The sequence below is a fragment of the Centroberyx gerrardi genome, chromosome 15, assembly GCF_048128805.1.
Source record: "Centroberyx gerrardi isolate f3 chromosome 15, fCenGer3.hap1.cur.20231027, whole genome shotgun sequence".
Classification (NCBI taxonomy): Eukaryota; Metazoa; Chordata; class Actinopteri; order Beryciformes; family Berycidae; genus Centroberyx; species Centroberyx gerrardi.
Window position 1 is genome coordinate 20,652,787 of NC_136011.1, and position 17,998 is coordinate 20,670,784.

The 17,998-nt window shown below is 41.3% G+C and overlaps 1 protein-coding gene across 1 annotated transcript; it reads right to left on the reverse strand.

The window, feature by feature from the left end:
- Nucleotides 1-4,415: 4,415 nt before the first annotated feature.
- perp (p53 apoptosis effector related to pmp22) lies at nt 4,416-17,998 on the reverse strand. The gene is made up of 3 exons (XM_071899467.2): nt 17,592-17,998; nt 11,210-11,350; nt 4,416-7,188 (listed from the first exon to the last, which is right to left on the reverse strand). Exons 1-3 carry the CDS (start codon nt 17,794-17,796, stop codon nt 6,977-6,979), a joined length of 558 nt encoding a protein of 185 aa, XP_071755568.2. The 5' UTR covers nt 17,797-17,998; the 3' UTR covers nt 4,416-6,976.

Genomic DNA, 17,998 nt, shown 5'->3' on the forward strand with positions numbered 1-17,998 from the left:
TCAGTCACAACCTGGTAGTTACAGCTCCCTGCCGCCAGGGGGGGTCTCTATCTGTCTGACTCAATACTGAAAAGCATATCCCACCTACTGTGCACAAAGGAGCGTCTCTGAGGGAGACAGACAGGTCGCGTCATATTCTATTTCATGATACAGCCTTAGAAATAAATCATTCGCTCGGAATGAGCCTGGTCGCCGCCTATTGCAGACTAGCCTAAGCAAATGAGTCAGGAAAACGAAAGATGAACTGATCAGTTGGTCACAAGTAGACTTTGTCTGGCTTGCTGGCTGCATGTATGCACGTATGTATTATTTGTGTATCTATGTATGAATGGATAATTTGATACTGTATTTATGCCCCTTAAGGAAATTGTCTTTGGGGAGGTCAGTGCATGGTCAGCTGCAGGACAGAGTCCCTGCTGCAGCTGGTAGGGATTCAGTGTTTTGCTCAAGGACACTTCAGAAGGATAGATATCTGCTCACCCAGGGCTAGAACACAGAAGGGCAATCTCTCTAACCACTTGGCAACTGTGCTGCCCCCAAATGGAAAGATGGATGTAGATGCTTTTATCTTTTAATCTGTTTCTGTCTGTCTCTCTCTCCCTCTTCCTCTCTTGTTTGTGTGTGTGCTTGTCTACAAACCTGAGGAACCAGTGTAGGTGCAGACAGACCAAATGACTGACAGAGAGGTTGAAACTTTGGAGCGCTGTACCTGTGTCAGATCAGGAATACTTGTGCGCTCTTGTGGTTTCCATCTGTTGAACGCTTCAGTGCCAGCAGGGCCACCACTGTGCCAAAGTACGCCAACGGTTCTAATGTGGTGTGACGTTGTAGGCTACCAAAGAAAAACAGCCACATCTCTGGATTGACTTTCTTCCAACTGTTACATTTAACCTGCTGATGATGTGTGTGTGAGTGTGATAGTTGAGAAAACGCAAAAGGCGTGATAAAGTTAGACACTAGGCATGAAAATACCAGATAAAGAATGCATGTGTGTGTGTGTGTGTGTGTTTGAATGTGTGTGTGTGTGTGTGAGAGAGAGAAAGACAGAGAAAGAGAGAGAGAGAGAGAGAGAGACAGCTTTATAAGCTCTATAAGTGCTTCTACTATGTTTGTGTGCGTCTACAGTGATGCATTTTGTAATTTATTCAACTCTTAGACAGACCACATCAGCTTTAATAGCTTTACATAATCTTATTGTAGGTTAAAGGTAACATAACATGCAGCTGCAACGTCCTGGTAATGCAAATGTGTTCTTAGTCAACTTGTTTGGTAAATCTGGGTTGCATGGGTTGCTTAATATCCAAATGTACTGCCATCGCGATGGAACAGTTTGTATTATTAACAACCAACAATGGACTAACCCCTGTGCTGACTAAGCTGCTCAATGTATATTTTCACACAGGTCTTTTCTCCTCCCTACAGAAGGACTCCTTGGTGTGTGCAGTACCCAAACCCTGCAAAACACTGCAAACTACACTACAAACATCCAGTCAAACCACAGCCAGTGCAGGCAGGAGTTCCTCAGGGTGGGGTATTGTCACCTCTCTTTTTTTGTGTTCTGCATGAACTCTGTTGACAACCAGTGTTGACACTATTAAATATGCTGATGATCTCTCCAAACGTCCTACAGGCTTCTTACCAGGCCAGATGCAGGCTGCTGTGGATTGATCAATACTGCCTGGCTGCTGAAGCACCGAAAACAAAACACATGGTTATCAGCATGAGGAAACTCCAGAATAGACTAAGGAAATAGACTCGTTCTGTTGTTCCAAATCACCATGTGGTGGAAAATGTGAAATTTTTTAAGCCCCTCTTTGTCCAACTCTCTTATGACATTACATGGGATGCACATGTAAAATCAAATAATGGAGTTGATTGGACTTATATAAATACTGGCAGTGATGATATTAATACTTTCAGAGTTAAATTAACACAATTTTGCTGTGTTACGTGCTTGAGAAGACTTCACTGAAGAATTCACTACTGGAATGTTTCCATACTGGAATGTTTTTAAGTGTGCAGGAATCTCTCAAGGACTCACCCAATTTCCCCCCAACTATAAAAAAAAAACGTTTATCTTATCTCTCCTCAAACGCCCTAACCCAGATCTACATACCATACCATAAAATATCATACCATCAGGCATGTCTTGGAACATGCATCACCTGTCTGGGCTGGCCTCACAGAACATCTGATCCTGATCTACAGAGTCAGCAGAGAAGGTATTCTCGAAATATGCAGGTCCCCTATGATGACTCAGTTCCCAAGTTAAAGCAAATGCTACCGGGAAGAAGTTTAAGAAGATGCTGAAAGTGGAGGCCAAACCACGGAGACTTTAACTGAGCATAACCATCAGAAGGTGAAATCAACCAGCAGCTATCAGTCACACCAAGAGACACCAGTTGCCCTTTCTTCACCAGCAGCTGCGCTTTAATTTACATAACAGATATACTTTATTAAAAAAGCTGCTGCATCCTGGTGGCTCAGTTAGTTAAGGTGTATACTATGTCTTTCCTGTCTCTCTCTACGGTGTACTACTAAATAAAGGCAAACATGCAAAAAAATTGATTCAGCATCTCATGGAGCTATATAACAGCACAGAAAACTTCCTGACTCTATCCAAAAAAGGCATAACACAAATTGGTTGATGCAACTTCAGCATACATTACATAAGGACAGTGAAATCATTTCCATTAGTCATATGATCGTATATTATATTGATTATCCAGGTACATTAATCCATAAACCTCAGAATACGTACCTACATACATTTCTGTCCTCCAGAGTCATTCGTCTGTTGTGTTCTGACAGTCCGGCCAGTCCCTCGGATTGACTTCTAAACCCAGATCGTTCCCTCTGACACCCTTGGGCCCCGTCCTGGTATGAGGTGGCAGAACAGCGGGGAGAACCCTGGGGAGAACTGTGGAGGGGAACATCTCAACGTTCTGCTGGCTCTCCTCCTCGGTGGAAAGCACCTCGGAGGTGGATCGAAACCAACTCCCACTGAAATCACTTTGCACAGCTTTGTGTAGGGGTACGGGATGACATTACCTTCACATCGTTTCTTCACTAATTCTCATATATCGTTTTTGGGGCTAATATTGGGCAAATACTTTCTAAAAGCTCAAGTTGCTTTGGAGAAAAAGCACAGTGGGTTGTGTATGTGATGCAAGAGCCACAGAGGATCATTTACTGATCAAGCCTGACCTCTAGTGGCTTATATTTCGAAACACACAGATACAGGAAGAACCAGTCTCTAACACTAACCTAAGTGTGGAATAGTTTATCCTGTTGTGATCAAACTGTAATACTGATGTGAACCAGGATCAGGATGTCCACTGCTACACAAGTGATTGGTTGTGGGATTGATGGACATTTATCACATTTTCACAATAAGCGGCTATGAAGGGAAAATGTCTTCACACTTAGATCAATGCTATTTTCAACATGTGTCACTGAGTCGCCAAAAGCTCAACTGTAATCATTCAGAATGGCATTGAGTGTGTGGATATCTTTCCTTTATATGGACTTTATTCACCTTCAGCACAGCAGACAAACTTAGCCAGCTGAGGGGTCGGTGTGACACAGTCTGCAAATATCCACAATCTACAACTGTCCTGTGAACGTATCACACATTAAATCAGTAAATTTTATTGAATGCATGGCTGGTCGTGGAGTTCCTTTACTTTAATATGTGTCTTGAAAATGTATATTGGAGTAAACAGATCTGTCAGTTTGGTTGATATGAGGACAAGACTCTTTCTCTCTCTGTTGAACTGCTTTAAGTCGTTAAACAATAAGGCTGATCCCTGTCTTTGTCTCTTTCCCTTCCCCTCTCCTTCTTACTCCTTATCTGCTCCACTGTCTCTGTTTTATTTCCCTCTTGCAACACTATCCCAATTTTCATTCTCTTTCCCTCTCTCTTGTTCTCTCCCTCCCTCTCTTCTAGTTTCCCTCTCTCTCTATCTCACACTGTTATCTTGAACCCTGCTGTCTCTTTCCCTTTCCCTCTCTCTCTCTCTCTCTCTTTCCCTTTCCCTCTCTCTCTCTCTCTCTCTCTGTCTCCACCCTTTCCGGGAGCTGAAACTAGAGCTGTCAAGGCATGCTGAGCAAAGTCTAATTCTCACACAGGCCTATCCCAGGGTGCGGCTCACTGGGTGTGTGCACGTCGTAATAATGCATGACTCACATCGGTGACTTTGTTTGTGTGATGTTTATCAACTCTACTCCTCTATGTATGTGCGTGTGTGTGTGTGTGTGTGTGTGTGTGTGTGAGTTTGGTGACAACGCCTAAGTATTGCACCAAAAACTGTGACAGGAACTACGTTTATGTGCAGGCTGCAACTGGATTTTCCAGCCAACGCAACTTAAAAGTTGTCGGGATATTGCACAAATCAGTCTGAAAATCGAACATCTTCAAAAAAGAAAGTCTTTATTGCATAAAAAATACACAAACTGCCAAAAATAATCAATTCATACTACAGCAGAAAAACAGTTGAGTGATCTCCAGAAGTGGATGAATAAGACATGATCTACTATATACCCATACAGTCACTAATGAAGATTGAGAATGCTGATTTTGCAGACACAGCTTCATCCTCGCCCAAAGCCCTGTTTACACTGGTAAAATGCGTGTTTTTTAACATCTAACCTTAAAGACAGCAAAGAGGAAAAGAGTTTCTTGAAGTGTAAACAATCTGGCTCTGACCTGCCACCTTGGGTAACAGTGTACAAAAGCCAGTTTCCACGCTTGATTCTCTGACAAAAGACATGAATCCAGATTCTGCCTGCTTACACTACAAAAAACATCTCTTCAGATAAAGCTATCCTTCAAGTCAGATGGGAAAAGCCACACACGGACTTTGTCTACTAATCAAAGATCATTGCTCATGTTCCCTTAAACACTGTTTTTTCATTGCAATGTAGAAGTCACAAATGATCTTTCATTAGCACTCTTCCATATGTGAATAAAAACCTTGTTCTTGATAATTAATTCAATTTTGACATTAACTGAAATGATTGATGACATCTTCTAGGATTCAGTATGTGTCTGTCAAACCAGTCCAACGGCGTTACAGTTCTCTGATAGGGCATTCAAGAATTCAACAATACAACATCAAAAAGAAGTTAAGGCACATGTTTTACACACAGTATATCATAAGATTGTACACCTAAGTTTCAGTGTCTCATCAAGCCAGCAGATGTTAAGCCATGTGAGGGTTATTAAAACCCATGGAGGCTTTAGAAAATACTCATATCTGGAAAATGGTTTATTCTAAAATTACGCCAAATTTGTGTCCATGAGAGAGGCTGCAAAAGCATTTTCACACCTGTATCAACAGTGTTCCAATAGTCTGGAAAAATCTACAAAATTTTCCTTCCTTGTCATTTGACATCTATTGTTTAAGGTGTAAAAGAAACAATAAAAGGAAATAACTATTCTAGTCAATGTGAACACAGACCTGGTATAGAGTGCATTCTCTAAGGTGAATTATCTCTTCCTATTTTGGGGCAACCAACCTCCAGCATTTGGAATACACAGGATTTTGCTTCTCTCTTTGCATTGTTCCCCTTAAACCAAAACTTAGACATGTGACATCATTATTAAGCCAGGCAAAACGGGTCAGTTTGGATTGTCTAAAAACTGCAAGCTTATGCTAGTAAGGGTGCATGATCAATACAAGATTTTTGAGGATTTCCTGAACTGATATTTTTGCTATCCAGGCCAAATATTCTAGACCAGTGGCTCCCAGGACACCCAGAGGCCCTTGACGGGATTTCAGGAGGTCCCAAGCAAAACAAGGAAGGGCTTAATTCACAAAAATCTAGCACAATGACACAATATACAAGAATGACTATTCTGATAATAGGTTTCACACTCTCCACTGTTATCTCCCAACCTACGGGTGATTATGAAAATCTTCTCAAAAAGGGGTCTCTGGGACAAAATGTTACCAAATGGAGGGCCGTGGACGAATCTATTTATGGGTCTTTAATGAGAAAAAACTTTGGAAACCTGAGAAAACCTCTGAGAAAAACTATGGTGTGAGATTTTCACCCCAGTTATCTAAATTTGGATGAGACAGAATGAACTGGGGTGGAAGTTTATAGGCATTTCATAAAATTCACACCACTTTACCTACCCATTAAGTGTATTATTACTAGTGTTCAGAACAGATACAGAGACAGCACAGCAAACAACCACAGTTAAACCCTTCAGTAGTGAGCAAATAAGAATACAATATTCAAATAAGAATACAATATTCTGAAACAGCAGATTAAATGCTTAAAAAATGCTTAAAAAGGGGCAAAAATGTCCAAATGCAACGATTAAAGTACATGTACATTTCCTTTTTTACATTCAGCTTCTAAATCCATGTCTTTCTTTCCTTCTTACCTTATGTACAGCAACATACAGAATATAAGATGCATTTAGGATACATATGAGAAAAGCTACTTATAACACATGGGACAAAATCAAATACAGCTCTAACATATTGGAACCAAGGTCTTCCAAGAAAAACAGAAACAAGCTTAAAGCTATGCTTTACAGAATGACATCCCTTATGTTAAGTGCACTTGGGTGATCTTGCATTGACAATTACCGGTAAAACTTGCAGGTAAAATGTGGAATATGTTTAATTCAAATATAGAATGTGAAAAAATACTATGGTAGAAACCATAATTTATGGGGCTGACTTAAAAACATGGAGGTCTTTACGTTAAACTGACATAACAATGTCCAATCGCAGTCCAGTTCCAATAAGCATCATCCCTTACTTCTACCTCCACTCTTGAATGGCATTGACTTTTCCACTGCCGAACCAAATTAAACTGAACTGAGCCACCATACCTGCTGGATCTTTGGTGAAATGGGACAATGTGAATAGGAATGTTCAGTGGCCAGCACAGCACAGATCCAGCTCAAAGTGGAAGTGGAAGAGACTGTAATTGACCAGGTGGGTGGGTTTTGTCTCTAGGCGGAGGAGTAGATGTATTTGGTCTTGGCCAGGCCGGTCAGCTCGTCCTCGTAGCGCGGCAGGCAGCAGAAGAGGATGGCACAGCCGATGGTGAGGATGGTGGCGCCCCAGCCGAAGCCGTAGGCCCAGGTGTAGTCGTAGTTCCCCTCGAAGATCAGCTCGTTGAACTTGACCGGGTAGATGATCAGAGCGATGAACTGGAGAACCACTGGATGGAGAGAGAGGAAGAGGAAAAAGGTGAGACACAAACCTATACAGCAGAATGAGAGAGTTGGAAGCACACACATTTACAAAATATTCTACGGGGTGTCTGCAGTTTTCAGAAAGCCAAATTTAAGACTTTTTAAGTGTTTTTTAATCATTCTAGTTTCAGAATATTCCTATTTGCTCACTACTGAAGGGTATAACTGTGGGTGTTTGCTGTGTTGTCTCTGTATCTGTCCTGAACACTAGTAATAATACACTTTATGGGTAGATAAACTGGCAAAAACAGCCTGTTTCTGATTGAACATGGCTAGTGAAAGTTCTGAAACTACAAATGGGCAGTAAAAGAAAAAGGAAATTAATTGTTAAGGGATACAAAGCCCAACTGTGTTTAGTGAATCAGATAGGATGCCTGTTGTACTACTAACCCTGTTTTGGCTTAATCTAAGAGTGAACATGGAGCACAAAGAAACCTGTCATCGGCTAGGGAAAAAGAAGACCTCTAGTAACTGGATTTAAGACCTTATACTTTTTAAGGACCTCTCTAAGGAGTTAGAGGGGTTGCTTGTGTCAGAGGTCAGAAGAGGCTGACACAGAAGTGAGAAAAGCAGAGAGTCAAAACGACAGACAGAGTCAAAACAACAGACAGAGTCAAAACGACAGGCAGAGTCAAAATGACAGGCAGACGGTGCAACAGACAGATGAGTCAGATACTACATTACTGAATGTTGAACTGCTGCATAATTGAACAGTTTCATTCCCAAATAAGGTATCAACCATTTGAAAAATTTGATGCCTACTCTGGCAAATTGATTTTTGCCATGAAAGTAAAACTCACTTTTAAATATTACTGAAGTCATAAACTATTCCAAGTGAAGAGAAATGAACTGAGATATGCAGACAGGCAGAAAGTCAGTCAACTAGACTGACAATTTGACAAAACAGAGAGCCGGAATAACAGCCGTACTGTCAGACATGCAGCCGGTCGGACAGATAGACAACAATGACGCTAACAGGAGGGTGTGGTAAATACTTTCACATGAGGCTGTGATAGTTTCCTCAGCATGTGAACATCTGTGAGATCTACGTGAGTCAGGATTCGCTGACAGAGATCAGATCCCCCACTGAAACGCAACAGTGTTAGTAATAATTATATTGTAAGCATTTCCAGACAACTGTTGAGAAAAAGTAATATGTCGTGTTTCCTGACTATCCTATGATTCACATTTCTGTGTTAGTGACAGACAGGTAACATGCTACGCCCTTTCCCCCTAAGGGCAAGCAGGGTTTAAGGTGTGCTCCTTTATCCCAACACAAACAACTAGAGAGTTCACTGACGTTAATCCGTATTTTACCTCATCAAAAACGGGACGACACCGACTGTATGTCACTCTCCACTTAGTAGGAGTTAATACTTCACACCATGTTAATACCTCACACAATTACTGAGATATTTTTGGTAGCCGATGTGTGTAGAGTCAGGCTGTCAGCACATCTGAAAATGTACTTTAAAATCACAATGAAATGAAAAATGACTTCTTACTTTGTTGGATAATTCTCCATATCATAACATACTCCTATTTACCAATGAATGCCTAAAAAGTTACAAAAATATTTTGCTGAATTTTTACATGAAAATCCCATTATATTTACTTTCTGGTAAACAACGTATTTTTAGTGGTTGCTTCATGGTGTACCAGTAGGCCAATAATATCATCACAGAGTTTTGAACATCACATAATGGCAAAACATGGTACAGCGGTGCATTTTTCTTGTTCACCCCCAGAGACAATGTTTCCTTTTCCGTAGGCAACAAGGTTGCATTGGAATTTATGCATTTTGGAGAATCCCAAGTTTGTGACAGCTCAAAGGTACGCACAAAACACTGAGTCAGTTTCCATGTTTATTCTGGTCCAGCCCGACAACTTTTGAAGAGTCCCATTCAAGTGGAAATACTTTGAATTATAGAGGCAAGACACCATTGAAATGTTTTTCCTGTTTCCTTGTGACTTTAAATATCTGAAAGACACAAGAAAACCAAGCTTACTTGTGAAGTGCTGATTTTCCTCTCTGAAAAGTTATTTTATTGTGCCTTAATAAATAATCCGAAGAGGAGTAAGAGGACGCTCTTCACCAGGGACTGTGTTATGGCACCACTTTTAGGAAAAAGGAATACCTCACAGGATAGTGTTGCTATTTCAACAAATGTGAGGATTTTAGTGTGTTTTCCTGTGTCTAAAATACATTTTCAGATATTTATAAGTGATAAATCAGCACAAAGTAGCCACCAGATTACCTCAATATTGGAAAAAGGTGCAGAACAATGATCTCAGATGAATGATATAACCCACAGGTCAAAACCACTGGTATTATTTTGAATGACTGCTGTGCTGGTAAGCTGGGCTAGACTGGGCTCAGCAGCATTACAGAGGGCAGCTTGCAGTGATAATCTAATAATTTTTCCTAATCTTTCTTCATTTTCACTTATTCTTCCCAGATCCTAACTGACACATGAGTCACCTTGTCCCGCATTTGGGGAGCCGAGTGCCAGGTTTCTCTGTAGCTACAGCAGTGTGAAGCAACTGCAACCTAAATTTAATCCACATTTGAAGCAGACATGTTAACAATGCCTTTGAATTACGACCAGGCCTTTTACCTGTTAACTTGGCAGGCAAAAGATGTGGGAGGGATATTGTGTGTGTGTGTGTGTGTGTGTGTGTCTGTGTGTCTATGTCGGGCTCTGTCCTATGATCTCACACTCACAGAGGGGTGAGTCAGTCAGATAGGCAGACTGAACGTTCGGCTGTTCCCATGGTAACGTCATACCATGACCCCGCCCTCCCCTCCCCTCCCCTCCCCTCCCCCTCGCAAACATCCAACTCACTCTCACTTCTCAGCACTCCCTATCTCCACTCCCTCCCTCTCTTACTCCCCCTCCTTCCTTACCCTCTCTTCTTCACACTCACACGCAGGATCTTATTCTCTCTTTTTCTTTTTCCTCGGGATTCTTACATAAACTTCCTCTCGCTCTCTCCCTCCGTCTCTCACTCCCGCTTAAGATCCAACCCTTCTGAAAAACCGGCCGGGTCTTACATTCCCCCCCCCCCCCCCCCTCTTCCTCCAATCCCACGTTCACTCCTCTCCAGATTTGCGGATACTGTCAGCCTTCGTCTCTCTCTCCCCCGTCCCTGAACCCTCGCACTCCCTCGCAGTCTGTCAGCCCCCCGCCCTACGTCCAAAAAAACTCACACACTTCAGGACCTTCCAATGACTTTTTAAGTCTTCTTTTGTCAAATTCAATCAAAATCGGCATGTTTTACAGCTGACCTGCCACACTTAACCTTTTTCTTTTTGGCCCCAACCTTGAGCCGTAACAACTATGATCAACACCAGACATGATAAAACAACTACCTTCCACATGATCCTATAAAGTCAGTAAATATAAGCCTGTTTCCTAAGACTGTCCTAAGATTATTTGCGAAGCCGTTAAATCCCTCAATCAACTCTGCAAAGCATATACAATGCAAGCATAAACATGTTCTCTGTGGATATAATATTGTGAAATATTGTTGCAGTGAAGACCAGAGGGGTTGTTCTCTATGGGTTGGGCTTAATCTTATGGTTGAGTGTTAGGGCTTTTTTTTTCTTTTTATCTGGGACTCCTAGAAAAGCCAGTTTCTGTAATTTAGAGCCACTGGTTTCATCATCTAATTTAATACAGCTGCAACAGAGTGATTTTGGATGTCATACTGCACTCCAAACATTTTTATGGTCTCATATCATTCTTCTCAAATGTACAAACTGTCAAGGATTTTCAGGCTCGTGGGAGCTCGTGCTTCATTTTCTCTTATTGTCAACGCCTCCCTACTCTACTTTAAAGATTTGTCATTAACTTTCAAGTGAGTCGTCATATTTGTGTGTTTAGGTGTGTGTGCGCAAGTGTGTGACTTATCAAGGATGAGCAGCAGTATGAGTGCGTACAGTGTGTGTGTGTGTGTGTGTGTGTGTGTGTGTGTGTGTCTTACCAACAACGAACAGCAGTATTCCTATCAGCGGCAGGAGGGAAATGTTGAGCGTGCAGCACAGAGCCACACAGGAGATGATGAAGGCGATGATGAGGAGGAGGAGGCCGGTGATCATCAGACCAGCAACTGCCGGGGCCCAAGCTGCAGTCACACACACACAAACACACATTAGTTACATGCTAACTAACATACATACTCACAACACACCCTCAGATCTCCATTCACTTCTATCAGTTTCAAACAAACAAGGCCTTTAACACTGTTCTACCTATGGCAGTAGTTTCCTACAACTGCAGCATTTAAAGCAAAAATTGGTTATTACACATGGACAAATGACAAAGCAAGATGTACTTTTAATATCTGTGAAGCCTTATTCAGTTTTGTTTGATTAGTACTATATGTTTATTAGCAAATCTGTAAATCTGTCTTGTTTTTTGACACCATTTTGCAATAAAAATAACTCTGTTTCTGAAAATAAATGAGTCATCTATTATGGAGTCTTTCTAGATGGTCTTTAGTCATTGTTGCAGCCCCGACGGCGACTTTCCGGTCACTTCCAGCAGCGTTCAGAGGAAACGCAAATACATGACAGCACATTCCAAAAGATTAGGGAGTTGAATGCTGATAGAGAGAGAGAGAGAGAGAGAGAGAGAGAGAGAGAGAGAGGCTGGGGTGGTACTTGCTACACATACCCACCACACCCTTAACAACACATTCTCTCTCTCTCTCTATCTCTCGTCGGGTAAAGCTGCATTCATACTGTAATTACAAGGAGCCTTTAGCACCGATATATCATTTCACCTCCAAAGTCTAGAATAGACAGCTCCCATCATGTGTGGTTTTGGATGTTTGGCCCGAAAACTGCCGGGAATGTTCTGACAGAGAACTTTAATTTCAGATCTACCATACTCATGATATGAAAGACGCATACAAACAAAAGTTGCTGCTGTTTGAAGGGAAACTTTCACCGTGTATAATAGGTCAAAATCTTCTGCTGCTGTTGGGGGAACACCTCATATCTATAAAAACACAATTTCTAAACTATATAATGTGTTTTGAATGGGTTTCATGGGCCCTCTAGGGTCATAAAACCAACCTGAACCCTCAGCATGAAGGGCCATAGGAACATGCGGGTCAAATTTCAAACATGCAATATGCATCTCTTCAAAATGCTGAATACGTGCTGTAAATGAGTAATCCTAATTTTTTTCTATAAGGTAAATCAACAGATGCAAGCATGGTAAGCTCACTGTGTGGATTTTCAACACTCACTGTTACACATAATTTACTGTTACTGGAGCACCTTTTACACAGAGATCAGCCCACACCTTAAATTATTCACATCTGTGTATGTGTGTGCGTGTGTGTTTGTGTGATCAGGTAGCGTTCAGGTGTTGTCCTATACCCACCCAAGCCTCAGGCATTTGTCACATCATGCTCCCACATGCCATACACTACATAGAGACACACACAAACACACAGACACACACCTGACTGGTTCAACTGGCTCAATATCCTGTTAATAGCAGTAGCATTAAAACTCACTAAAATACAAAACCTCCACCGCTCTTTATACAAAGGATTCTTAAATTTTTCAAATCAGGACCCAAATAATTAATCATCCTGGGCTTCAAGCTTGATTAACATATTACTACATTTTCGCAGTATTCATGTGGAGACCCAGGAGAAACAGGATTTGATCAATAGCTTAAGAAACACTTAAAATGCAAACAAGAGTAACAAATGCAATTTGGAAACACACTCAAATAATAAGGTACTCCTGTTTCTAAACAAGCCTCCATGTTTGTTTATCGTTTGTCTTGCAGGTTCAATTTGTGTCTAAAAAATTATTCAAAAATCTGTGATGGTATTATTGGTTGCAATTTGTACGTCTACTGGTGTGCCCTGTATCACTAAAAATACACTGTTTTCTATAAAGTGAAAGTAATGGGATTTTGGTGGTAGAATGTGAGAAAATGTGGCATTTATTGTTAAATAGGTGTACATTATGATATGGGGAATTAGCTAACAAGCTGAAAAACTCAGGGTTAGGGTTAGGGTTAGGGTTTTTCATTTCATTGTGACTTTAAATATGCAACCATACTACAGGTCCATTAGGATTATGCCTGTTTAAGGCCTGTATGTCACTCTGGCAACACTAAGGGATGTTTGTGTTGATAAATAAGAGGCAGTGGTTTGAACTCCATCAAATCAATCGACATGTGAATTGCTCCAACACAATTTACCGATAAGCACAGGGCCTTTTATTAGCTCGCGTACTACAGCTTAGCATGGCTGTATGTGTTTCCCCTAATGCCTGTGTGTTTGCACATGTGTGTCTATGTGTCTTTCAATTTGAGGTGGGGGAATGTACTGAATATGCCTTGGGAACATGCCTGTCTGTGTATGTGTATGTGTGTGTGTGTGTGTGTGTGTGTGTGTGTGTGTGTGTGTGAGTGTGTGTGTGTGCCTGTGTGTGGGTGTGTGCAAGATAGCTGAATGCTAGAACTGCCTGTCCTTGTCACTCTCAGTTAATGGCATCCAGCTGTTTACCATCTGTTTTCCTCTTCTGATCACAACTAAAGACATTAAACTATACTCTCGCTCTCATCTTAATCTTGTTTTGCCCACATACACACGCACACATACTGTACATTAAAAAGAGAACGCAGCATAAACCTAATATCCTAATAAACCCTTGGTCATGACAAGAGTGTTTGTTCTGCGACTGCGGGAGGCATTTTGAAAGCTTGTTGGTTTCAGAACAGGCCTGGTCCTGAAGTCAAGGATAATATTCATCAAACCTCTCAGAATAAGGCTTTCATACAATCAGCAGGGATCAGCCCTCTGCCCTGCGCTTGGCATGAATAGATTTTAATGGAACACCTGTCCAGCAAGCAGCTCCCGGCACTGCGAACACAGATGTCAGGGTTGTAACTCGTACTTTGGAAAATACACTTTTCTAGCTTAGTGAAAAACTTCTCATCTTCGCTGCATGGTTCCCTTCACAGTTTCCTACCAGTCAACTGGAATTTAATTGCAGAAGTGATTGTTGACAGTTTATTCATTCATATTGTTTATGTAATTTATTCAGTTTGTACTGCAACTCACATAATAAACCTTGTATGTACTTTTTATACTTTTCTCCACTGACATGCTCATGCTAAGACTCAAAAGTGTGTTAATTCTCATACTTTGATACTTTGACCTGACGAAGGGCCAGTAGGCTCAAAACATCAAAGTTGTGTTGGAGTGTATGGAGTGTGTGGGCTAATTTCTTCTTTATTTCCATTCACATAGTTCCAAGGTGAGTTGCTCTTCTTGGAAATAAGGTGGATCTTGCCGTCCTATCTATAAATTAGGGAGCAGCCTTAGGGCTGTGGCAGGGACTTTGTTTGGTCCGATGCCATTATTCATCACATCCCACATTCACACACATGTACTGTACTAGTCATGTTGTTTGCTTATTTTTCCAAGTCTTCTGTCCACCAAGATATCCCCACAATTATTTAGGGTAGAGCCATGGAACAACAATGCTCAGTGGGGCCGCAGGACGAAAATTAATCCATGACCCAGACCTAGAAGGGCTTTGGTGTTGGCAGACACACAGGATGTTGCAGTTCTGTGATTGCTGTGTTTGTGTTTTATTTAAACACTGAAGTCCTGCTGAGATAAAACATTTTCTAAATAAGATGTGACCAAAAAGACAACAGCTACTTACAAAGAACGAAACCACTCGATGGAAAACATCAAACCAGATACTCATCGCAAATGCAAAATACCAGGAAAACACTTCGAGAAAAACATATAACAGCCCATAACTTTATCAATGAAGACAACTTCTAATGGTGTTTTCAATACTTAAAGACCTGATCAATGGCACTGCCTTCAAACATCTCTCTTTGTGTTTTACCTCTGACAAATGGCCTATCAGACCTTTCTACTGCTGCTGTTCCAGTGCTGAAGTGAAGTGAAACGAGGTGTGGAGAGGTCTGGACATGCAAAAATACCATAACAACTACGTCATAGACTTCATTTTATGTAACTTCCCATTATAATATCATATGACTAATAACAAACACACACGTGTGCAGGAACACACGCAAACAATAAAACACACAAATAGCAAAAGGAATACTTTTAGAGGATTAGATCGATAGAAGATGACAGTCATTTCAATATCAGAATGACATTGGCAACAATTTTATGTAGCCAAGGACAATTTACTATATTATTTTTATCTACATGGGCAGTGCATCTAAGTTGGCTACACATTTCTATAAATGTACCGGAGCTCGCCAGAGGATAACAAAGGCTTATTTTCATCAGCAGCCCATGAGGACTGTTGTATAAATAAAGAAAAAAAAAAAGAAAAGGACAGATACAAGATAGCACTCAGTTTATTAGGTAGTAATGACTTAAAACAGTTGCGTATACAGCGCATAGTCTGTAGTGTATATAAAAGCTTCACTACTATTGGGAATGGCTATTATGGGTCTGAACAAGGACTTGATCAATAGCGTTCATACCATTAAACAGCAGTGCGGCCTCTATTTGAAAAGTAGCCATTGATACATGATAACTGCTGATAAAATTACCCATCTGCAGCATGTTCCCAAGTGCTGCCCGTGTGTCGTAGCACACATGTAAGGCTTTCAGACCTCAATATGGAGCTATTTGCCATTTGCTAGTATAGATGACTTCACTACATCCTGATAACAGCAACAATACTGTCTTTGTTGATGACTGAGCACTGAGCACTGAACACAATGCCCCCCCCTTTAGAAGCACTACCTGGCAAACTTAATACACAGAGAGAGAGAGAGAGAGAGAGAGAGAGAGAGAGAGAGAGACTCAGAGAACAGAGGAAGACACGTCTCTGTTCAGTGTCATTGTAGCCTACTATATCTGTGTGTGCGTATGTGTGTGTGTGTGTCTGTCTGTCTTTGGTAGGACCTCCACAGTGGAGGAAAACTCATTAACAGTTTGTCTATAAATAGCCATATCAGTGTTAACATGTCTGACAGATAGGCAGCCATCTTGAAATCAGCTCCTCGTCCCTTTTGTTGTGCACTCACAACAAGCATTTATATTCAAAATCTGCCTGAGGCTTATTTGACGAGGAAAGTTTTCAAACTTCCTGAATATTTGCACCCAACAGAGTGCTTCACCCAAAATAAGGAACAAGCCACTGTCTGCAAAGGTTGGAATGGAATTATCCAATCATTTGTTTTTGGAAACTTTAAGGCTTGAATACTAGCTGTCTAATGACTGTCCTACAGAGATTCACAGAGCTCATATGGTTTATTATTATTATTATAAGTAGTAGTACAGGTAGTAGCCTAGTAGTAATACTAGCAGTACTAGTAGTAATAGTAATAGTAATAGTAGTAGTAGTAACAGTAATAGTATTAGTAGTACTAGTAGTAGAGGTAGTACTAGCCTAGTAGTAATAGTAGGCCTAGCAGTAGTAGCCTAACAGTAATATTAGTATTAGTAGAGGTAGTAGCCTAGTGGAGAAAAAAGTGTTCTCAATGGAAAATAACTAAAAATTCAATAAAACACCGTGTTAAAAGAGATAAAACATACAATAGCAACGACAAAAGGAAGCCATGCTGTAAATGCAGCTATCCTGGCCAGGAATACAGTGGCTGTTTCATATCATTTTATTAAGTGTATTACTAAATCGTTCTGATATGAGATCGGCCCACAGCTCATATCAAATCATTATCTGGCCAAATCACATGGAGCTGTATCTCCTGGCAATAATAACACCGCATTTGATTTGATTTCACTTTCCTATGATGGGATTTGAGTGTTTTTTAGAAGAGGCCACAGGTTACACGGTCTCTGCTTCACAGTAGAGCCTGTTCTAGTTTTTGGACGAGGATCTGATCAAAAATAGGTTCAAGAAATATTTCTCCGGGCATGAAATAATGAAGGTTAACTTGAAGAAGAGGCTGTTAGAATATTTACACGGCGCCGGTATTAAACTCTGTCTCTTTGTCTAGGCTTCTGCCCAGGTTGCAAAAATAATAAAAGAGAGTTTATCAAAGTGAAGACCAAAGTTCAGTCTGTCTGACTGTAGGCCCACCTCTTCCCTAAACCTGCAGCACTGGGTAGACGAGTCCATGTTAGGTCAGAGGTAGATTCCTCCTTCAAGTTATAATGGCATGTAAATGTTGAATTTTACACCGCAGCAAAGCGCTTACTGCATCAAGTCATGTTATGGTTTATCATCGAGCAAATGTCTCGGCGCTCTGGCGGTATTATTTTGAACAGCCTGTTGTAGTCTAGTATAGGCTCTAGGAACAACTACAGCAGAATTTGCCCCTATAGACACGTTGAGTCTACCGACACTATTCATGAGCGGTCTACTTACAGTTCTCCATTAGCGACCTGCAGTCCCAGTTGTCATTCCTGCCTCGGCACTGCTCCCACATACTGGCGTAGTGCGACTTGGCGTCTTCGTCCTCAACCCATCCCGAAGTGGCGGCGATGGCAATAATGTCAAAAATAATGGCGAAGAGCAACAGCAGGGGCAGGATCCACCTGCAGCGGGGGTAGGCGATCCCACAGCGGAACATGACCGACGAGGAGGTGTCTGGAGCTGGGAAGAGAGAGAGAGAGAGACGGAGAGAAGCGGCGGCCGAGCGGTGTAAGTCCGTCTGTCCGGTCACAGTCTGTGCGTATTTGCGCAAAGCGATAGTGTTCTAGGTGTGGCGTGTGGCACCTTTCAGCCGAATATAGAGAGAAGCGCCCCGCCCGAGTGTGTGATGCAGTCGATTC

What these genes read in the sequence shown, in the direction of transcription:
- perp (XM_071899467.2), bottom strand. Translation starts at nt 17,796, where the DNA reads ATGTTCCGCTGTGGGATCGCCTACCCCCGCTGCAGGTGGATCCTGCCC. An exon ending in CAGGTCGCTAATGGAGAACT is followed by an intron (nt 11,351 to 17,591) that starts GTAAGTAGACCG and finishes GTGTGACTGCAG; the next exon opens with CTTGGGCCCCGGCAGTTGCT. An exon ending in AATACTGCTGTTCGTTGTTG is followed by an intron (nt 7,189 to 11,209) that starts GTAAGACACACA and finishes CTCTCCATCCAG; the next exon opens with TGGTTCTCCAGTTCATCGCT.